This window comes from Mastomys coucha, unplaced genomic scaffold, assembly GCF_008632895.1.
Source record: "Mastomys coucha isolate ucsf_1 unplaced genomic scaffold, UCSF_Mcou_1 pScaffold13, whole genome shotgun sequence".
NCBI lineage: Eukaryota > Metazoa > Chordata > Mammalia > Rodentia > Muridae > Mastomys > Mastomys coucha.
The window spans coordinates 29,350,021-29,358,527 of NW_022196895.1; the positions used below are offsets into that span (position 1 = coordinate 29,350,021).

The window sequence follows — 8,507 nt, forward strand, 5'->3', positions numbered from 1 at the left end:
AAAAAGATGGAGGACAGATAAACAGTTTCAGGCCAATGCCTACCTATGTTGCCCTCACTGAAAAGCTTAGAAAGGGGCTTAACTCCCGTAAAGGGACTACAGTGCTGACCTATGTTGCCCTCACTGAAAGGCTGAGGGATGAGCCAAACTCACCCTAGGGGCCATGGGTGCCAATCCTGACACTTCACGTGGAGGTCTTGAAGCCGACACCTCCCAGAGTGAGACTGAAAAAGTCCCTCTGGGGCAGGCTTGGCTTTCCCCAACTTTTGCGAGTCATGTGAGGAGATTTCCCTCAGAGACTCACGACTACTGACTCCATGAACAAGTCAAATGGCAAACAACTTTATTAAGATGCTGCTCCGAGCTCTCTTGCAGTTTGAAGTATGTCTAGTTAGTCAGGAAGACCTGAGAGAGACAGGTAGCTGAAGCCCTAAGGCATGTGCTCAGCATGAACCTACACCCTGTCTGCCTAAGGAGAAGGCGCCAGGTGTCCCCTTTCAGGCATCTGGCACAGCAGGAAGCCTCCCTGTCTCTGTGGACAATACTGAGGGGCTTGCCACAAAGAATGGCTGCTGCTACCTTCTAAGGAATAACAGGCAGGCCCCCTTTCCCTTTCCAGGTCCCTGGCCAGGGCCCCACCCCAGCCCCCCACCCCCGCCATGCAGTCCTCAGTCCCAGGAGGGGAGCAGTAAAGATGGCTGTACCTCTAACCAGAGAACCCCCTCTGCTCAGTCAGAAGGCAAAGAGCCTGAGATAGTTTGGTAACCTGAGCTAGAACACTCAGCCATCTGGAACACGCCAGAGCCGTGGCTTCTTATTGCTTATCAGATCAAGCTCTTGACTTCCAGGTCTGACTTCTGAGGCTCACCCTTGATAGCACAGAGTCCCTTATCAACAATCAAGTACCACCGAACGTATACATTTCTGATACATTGTTTTCCTCTGGAATTCTCTTCTGCCTCCTCTAAACATTCTTAATTCTACATGCACCCAATGCTTACTAAAGACTAGTTTCAAGACTTGGGAATAGAAGATGTAATAAGGCATATCACCCCCTATCAAGGAGAAAAAAGTTCCCTTGCAGGGTTTAGGCTTTGTGCTAACGCCAGTCAACTGTGCATGTCTTCCTGCACTATACTCAGGATGACTGATGCAGTCAGTCATGGGTAGTGAGAGGTGGTATGCATGCTGTAAATCTGCCATTTGTAGCTCTAGATTAATTTCTATTTAGTCAATGAGAAAGCCTTCGAACAGTCCCATCCATCCCCAGCCTCAGCATCCCTTTGTGAATCTTACACGTAGCCCTGGATTACAGAGGCTTGCAGGCTTTGTTACATTTGCTATCAAAGTAAAGTACGCATGCACTGAGGCGGTCGTGGGCCAGGTGCGTACCTTCTGCAATGTAAGTAACCATGCTTAGATGAAAATGATGATGTTCAGTTGGCAGGTGAAGGATGTCTATTCCCACTGCTAGCCCTTCTCATTCTTGTGTGTTCCAGCCTGCTGCCTTTGTGTCCTTGGGACCAAAGATTCAGATTACACTCAAAAGAAGTGAGTGTTAAAGTCGCAAGGCTGGCAGTGAAGCACCTCCTGGATTCAGTAGGGGATTTTTACGGCTGTAGGATAAGCTACTGTGAGCTTTGAGAGCCACAGATGGATCAGACCCAGAGTGCACACACCTCATTGCATGGCTCTGAGCCCCGGGCACCAGAGCAGTTCAGGCTACTCTCTTTTGGCAAGTGCCACACTTTATGGTTTAACCACAAAGTTTCTTGCCCTTTTAACAAATAAATGGCAAGTAATTTCATTGTGTAAATGAAAATTACATTCATTTCAGGTTCAAGGCACTTGACAGGGAGAGGTTAATGACACAAATTATGCTTACTTCACCAAAAACTAATCGTGGCAACTCATTAGTGCTAAATTAAAAAAAAAAAATCCAACTTAATAGACATTAGTGTGTACACACAAAACATTTATTTAGCCTCTACCTCATATTTACTATTTTCTAAGCATGATATATGAAGTAGATAAATCCTTTTGTATAAGCAATTGGGCGATAGGAAAAAAGATCATGTACTAACAAATCATGTCATCAGGTTGCTTCCTATCATGTCACTGCAACTACCAAGTGGATTGATACTGAGAACTTAGTGAAAAGAAATTTAAATGCTTAAGTCCCAAACTAATAGGGCTGACAAGATTTACCATGTACTGGTCAGAAAGAAGCATTATAGTTTCTTTAAGCTAATGAAATGAAATATTATAAAAAATAAGATATTATTAAAGCTTTCTCCAAGATAGAAATGTCCCTAGATAACTATTTTGGCTACATTTAACCCCAGTGCTAACCTATTTTCTAGTTTCAAGCTAGAAGAGAAGTTTAAAGTTGGAATCTTGCAGCGTATCATCTGACAAGATAACACAGTGCAAGCGTACTTGAAATCTTCTCCCCTTTGTGTATCTGGATTGAATTTGCTGATAAGATTCCTCTAGCCCTGGCCTTTTCTTACACAGCACAAGAATTATCCAGATAAAGCGAGCAAATCTACTCCTACATCACTGTGGCAACGTCTGAATTACTGAGATGAATCAGATGAAATCAAAGGTTTTGTCTTTGTTTTTGTTTTCTCAGCATAATTGTTCAGATAATTGTTTCAGACTTCCATTTCTCTGAAGCTGTGAGGATCTGGTCTTAGATGACGACGTCCCACCCATCAACAGCACTAAGGAGACAGCATGGGATTGAGGACCTGGCAGCCCCTGCAGCAGCACCAGCGCCACCTTTAGGTCACCCAAGGCATCGGCATGAATGCCAAGGCTTTCAGTGACCAGGTAAATAAATATTTAAATGTTCAAAAGTCTTATCTGGGAATTATTCATTCTGTTTTGCAAAGTATTTGTATTTTGCAAATGCATTTTCTGATTTCAGAAGAATTTAAGATTTCAAATGAAGTGAATTCTTTTTGTATATTTATGATAATCTGACCTATATCTAACTAACTTATTAAGAAGTGCATAGAGGTAAAATGGAACACACTCTGAATAGCTATTTATTCCAAGATTTTTTTTTTTACTCAGATACCATCTCCAACCTATCTATATAGCAAAAGAGGAAGCTGGACTGGGGCTAAATCCAGATAGATTGATTATCTCTTCTGTCCTCATTCCCTAAACAATCCCCAATTCTCCCCTTCAAAGGCACAGGAAGGCTTGGTGAAACACAAGATGGCACCATATAAAATTACCCTCCAAGGCAGCACCAGAAGTCACCTCAGCATCTAGTCAATTGACATTCCAAACCCATTGACAAGGGCTGCCAGTTAGAGCAACCCTTCCCAGTCCTGGCATCTTCCCTAGCACTAGGGACATTTATGCTCATGTGGGGAGTATTGAAGGAGCTTGCTCCTAAGCCCATGAGTGTTGCTTCATAGCATGCACAGGAAGCACAGTGCTATGAGAGGTACCATAGAGTCAAGTGGCCTTTTTGGAACCATCAACCATAGTGAACTAAAATCACCCCAGTTCCTAGGTCCCGGTTAAAACACCCCAAGCCTGTGCTTATGCCTCTGAGAGTTATGGAAAACACACACTGGGAGACAGGTCTACTGCCTGGAGGGTAAAAGCATGGCATTAACTTTGGCAGTGGATTAAAAATCTGGTTTTTCAAACTAGTTTCAGTAGCATCACTTACATATCCTGAAACGATTTCTCCTTGTTGTCACGTACAGGTCAAATGTACTTATAAAGTAAAATGGCAAGTTGGCAACACATCATAAATAGAGATTTAGAGATTAAAACCCAGCAAAGAGCTAAAGGAAATGAAAAAAAAATCGAAGATCCCTATAGATTGGCGGTAATCACAAAGCTATGCAAACTCTACAGACTGCAAACAGAAAAGGGAATAGCATGCTTACTAGAAAACTGAAAAAGCTGGAGAACAAGCCATTGATACAAACAGCATGGTCAATAAAGGTGCAGAAAACTGCGCTTAGAATTAACAACTTAACTGTATTCTTGGGTGGCACAACTTTAGGATTCACCTCCAACAGCAAAATCATGTGACCAGCACCCCTTGCAACTATGCTTGGAGGCCAGAGAACTGAAGAGAGTCATATATATCATGTTACTTATTCATCTATTTATTTTAATAATGCAAATGGCACCTCATGAATCTTGTTATGTCTCCAAATTACTACTGTGAAACCCTATGTTCTAGCTTGGTTTCTGTTGCTGTGATAAATACTAAGTCCTAAGAAAGCATCCTGAGCATGGAAAGGTTCACTTGGTCTTGAAGTTCCAGTCCATCCAGCGGGGAGGCAGGCCAGAAGCCAAGATGGGAGCCTGAAGGCAGGAAGTAAAGCAGAGACCATGGAAGAACACTGCTTACTGACTGTTCCTCGTCACTTGCTCACCTTGCTCCTTTATACAAGCCAGGACCACCTGTCCGGATGGCTCCACCCACAATGGACTGGGCCCTCCCACATCAATCATTAATCCAGAAAATGGCCCATAGACATGCCCACAGGCCAATACAATTGAGGCAATTCCTCACTCAGTTGGGGTCCCTTCTCCCCAGACTACTCCAGTTTGTGTTAAGTTGACAAAGGCTAACCAGTACACCCTACCAAGTTAGGGCATGTAAAAAGTCAAGAGATTTAATCATAACCTGTAGGACTCTAGAGTTTACTAATTTCTTACATTGGACGGAATAGATTATAAGTTTGCATGTTAAGTGAACCTTTTTTAGAATATGGAGATCGGATTGTCTGTAGCATTTTACATTATGTAGATGAAAATGTGTGTTTAAAGAAAAAGCAGTGTTCATGTACATTCTAGAGCTGGTCAGTACTTAAACACCCTGCTCCCTGTAAGTCACTGCTACTGTATGTGAGCCAAATCTTCGAGCAAACTAAATAAAGAGTTCTACAAAGTAGTTCCAGTTTTAATCAAAGAAAGGAAATTAAGTTCATTTTGCTAAAAAGAGAGAGGTTTAAGACATCTTTAGCATCAGGCTTTAAAATATATATATTTGAACCCTTTTTTCTTTTACATTATTATACACAAGGATTTTTTTTTTTTTTTAAGAACTGGGACTTTCCAGATACGAGAATTGCTAGAAAGTGACTTGGAATCACCCTCAGACAATAACTGCTGGTGGTTTTATTTCAGGCGATGGGCTTGTGCCAGGAAGGACTCACGCCTTGATGAAAGGCGCACCGAAAACTTGTGAGGATTTTTTGGTTTCACTGGTAAAAATCCTCCCAAGAGAAACAAACTGTGAACATCCATTCTGCCACCACACACCATGGACTACAGAAGGAAATTAGCATTTAATATTAATTTGTCTTTGCCTTTCAGCCTTTGAGTGATCCCGGTTTTTACTCACAGCTTGGCTTGCATGCCTTCTCCTCCACAAGGCACACTCGGCACCCCACCCCACCCCCACTACAGAAACCTGGTATTTTGCCTTGACCTTGATCTATACCACCAGGTTTGTCAGGGCTTAATGGTCCTATTTATGTTTAACTAAAATTGTCACTTGATACATTGCAACATGCAGCCTTTGTGGTCTGGCTACAGTGATACAAAGTGAGCAGGGCTCTAAGAGAGAGACAAGGCACACTCCCCCACCTTATTACTCCACACAAACCTTTAACTGCTGAGGAAATATGAAGGCAACTGTTTGTAAAGAGCCCGGTGGTTGGTGTGATTTTATGTTTGCCTCTTTTTGTCTTTCTGCACCCCCCCTCCCCTTCTTTAATTCACTAGCAAGGCAGCCCAAGGCAGACCTCCTTTGCTTGGTGCTTTGACACCCACTTGTTGCGATGACAGGCAAGGCATATGTTAAAAAAATTACAAAGCTCACTTCATGAAAGCCAACCTGAACTCATTTAACTGCCTCTGACTCATCTTTCTTCTTGGAAGCTAATTCTCAGTTGTTCTCAAAGAAAACATCCAGCATGTCGTCAGATCCAATTCTAATTCACTAAATTCCACCCTCATTTCGAAGACAAATGAAAAGGAAAAAATAAGAAGTGAATTAGGGATGCATACATAGAAACTAGGACATGGGTGCTCTGAGGAGCACCAGCATCTTCAAGGAGGGCATGCTGAGATACAAGGACGCTTCGGAAGACTTCTGCCTTTCTTTCCTTCCCACAGAAGTTTAAAACATGCATTTAGCTGCTTTCCATGCATATTTTCTATGTTGCTTTATTTAATCAGAAACTCAACTGTCCTTTCTGTATACTCTTTGTGAGAAATAGCATAGCTACATCTTAATTTAGAGGCTAATATGCCTGCCCTCTAAAATCGAATTTTCTCTTTAAAAAAAAAAAGTTATAAGTCAGCAAGAGATGCACATATATTTGAATAACAATACAAAATGTCTTCATTACAAAATAATATCTACTGCTATTAAGGGCAGCATATACTATCGCTCATGACTTGGGCACAGACTTGCAGATTTTGCTAAGTTTTAGCTGCCTGCAATGTAAGAGCCATTGCTTTGTTTGAGCCTTCCTGCTGGCCTCCCTTCATGCATGTCACAACATGTCAATCTTCTTAAAGAACAGAATAGGTCCTGTTGTTTGAGTTAAATACATCCTTTCTCTGAGACAAGAATTTTAGTTTTGTATTCAACATGACTGCAAGTCAATAGCTCTAAGTCACCACTTCCAACTCCTATAGACTGCTCTACTGCAAAGCTCCTACATGCTGGAGACAGAAAGAACCGTCTAAAGGTCAAATGAGGTGGGAGAAGAATTAGGCTGGGTGAAGGAGAGCGGCTGATACTTCTAGGTAATAATTGATAAGCTAACTGATAATTCCCTCTGTTGACCATTTCTTACCATTTTGAGAATCTTAATAGTCTTGGGCTTCTATTCTCCCTTTCTTCAGTCCACAGGGAGACCAACCTGCAAAATATGTTTAAATTCAGTAGACACACTGCTTCACCACAGGTCAGCAAATGCAAAATGCCTCCTCAGAGGTCACAGACAAATAACCACTTTGTGTGCTGAAGATAAGTCCCACGCAAATTATTCTAAGCGTTTCCCTGAAGGGGCTTCCCAAGTGGTCTACAGGTTTACCTAGGGGACAAAGGAATGCCTGGCACTCAGCTCTGCACTCCAGGGCTATTCTTAGTGTCTTTAAATTGCAGTTCAAAAGGCTTAGCAACTTAAAAGTGGACCCAAGTGATAAAAATAGATTGTTTTCTGGCTGCTCTTTGTTCCCAGACATACTACTGGCAGTATATTTGCAATCAAGACAGCAGAACAAGAATCAGCCTTCCACCGTAGTGTAATGCCTCAGAGTGGATATTTTTGGAAATGGCACTGCATTACATAACCTTCCGTGTTAAAAAAAAAAAAAAAAAAAAAAAAACCTACACAAGGGAGAAAGTCAGGAATATACAGCATTATACCCTCTCCCTAAAGCAAATAAACATTAATGTACATGCTGCAGTGGTTCCCCTCCACCTTTATCCCATTAGAACACAACTCTTTTGTTAATGTAAGTTCCGGAAAAATTAAGATGAATGGGAAACTAAAAGTTCTCCAAACGGGTATCAGAGGCACTTAGAGTTTTCCCATAATGTTGTTATAGAAACACAGATGCAAATCAGGTTATTAGCGGCATCAAGAAAAAAGTAGTCATTTATCTTTAATGCTCCCGCACCCCAAGTTCAACTGCTTTATAAGAAAATGCAGGGGGGAAAAAGTGTTAACAAGAGCTAAAACACGTAAAGCCCCACGGCCGCCGCTGCAGCAGCAACATTAAAAGAGTAATCAAGTGTAAGGATTTTACAAAGGGAGGGAAAGCTTGCATGCACCAAAGTGCATTTAATGCAAAGGAACAAAACAGCTCTCAACAACGAGCAAGAACATTAACCACACCAGCAAGCAAAACCCCACCCCTTCACAAAAGAATTCATTTCCCTCAACTTGTGCATTAAACAAAGGAGGGGTGGGGGTCAAGTTAAATCCCAGCGTTAATGCAGGAGAAGCGAAATGACACAATTTCTCCAAGGTGTCAGCTTTAGCTCTAAAATTTAGAGGGAGAAAGCATGTACTCTGCAGAGGTTGAAGGGTCCAGCTATGAGCAAAAGCAAGGAATCGACACAAAAGAGAAAGCAGCGCTCCCAGTTGGGGATGAGAATGGCATATACTTACAGACAAAAGCCCCGCTCCCTGTTCACTCTCTGCTCTCTACACCTGAAACACAAATGTGGATGAAAAAGGGCATCATGCTAGAAAGACAGCTGAGGGGGAGGGGGAGGGGAAAAGGGTGGAGGAAGAGGAGGGCGGAGTGGGGGGGAAGGGAAACAAAACCCCAACCCGCTTCACTTCCAAGAAGTGCAGCCTGGGAAAAGGAGGGGAAGGGTTCCCTGCCTTGCGCGCTCTCTCCAAGAGTGTGTGCATGTGTGTCTTGTGTCTCTCTCTTTAAATCAGTCTCTCAATCTCAACTCCTCTCTCTCTCTCTCTCTCTCTCTCTCTCTCTCT

At 42.4% G+C, this 8,507-nt stretch overlaps 1 protein-coding gene across 2 annotated transcripts in view; it reads right to left on the bottom strand.

Annotated features, from left to right (window-relative positions):
* The window catches only part of Nrep (neuronal regeneration related protein), a 28,057-nt gene that overhangs the window by 19,227 nt on the left and 323 nt on the right, over nucleotides 1-8,507 (bottom strand). For both annotated transcript variants that reach the window (XM_031365269.1, XM_031365270.1), the window contains exons 2-3: nucleotides 8,178-8,219; nucleotides 6,855-6,920 (exon numbers count right to left, since the gene is read on the bottom strand). In XM_031365269.1, the coding sequence (XP_031221129.1) occupies nucleotides 6,855-6,857 (3 nt within the window). In that variant the 5' untranslated portion in view covers nucleotides 6,858-6,920; nucleotides 8,178-8,219. The remainder of the gene's footprint in view (nucleotides 1-6,854; nucleotides 6,921-8,177; nucleotides 8,220-8,507) is intronic.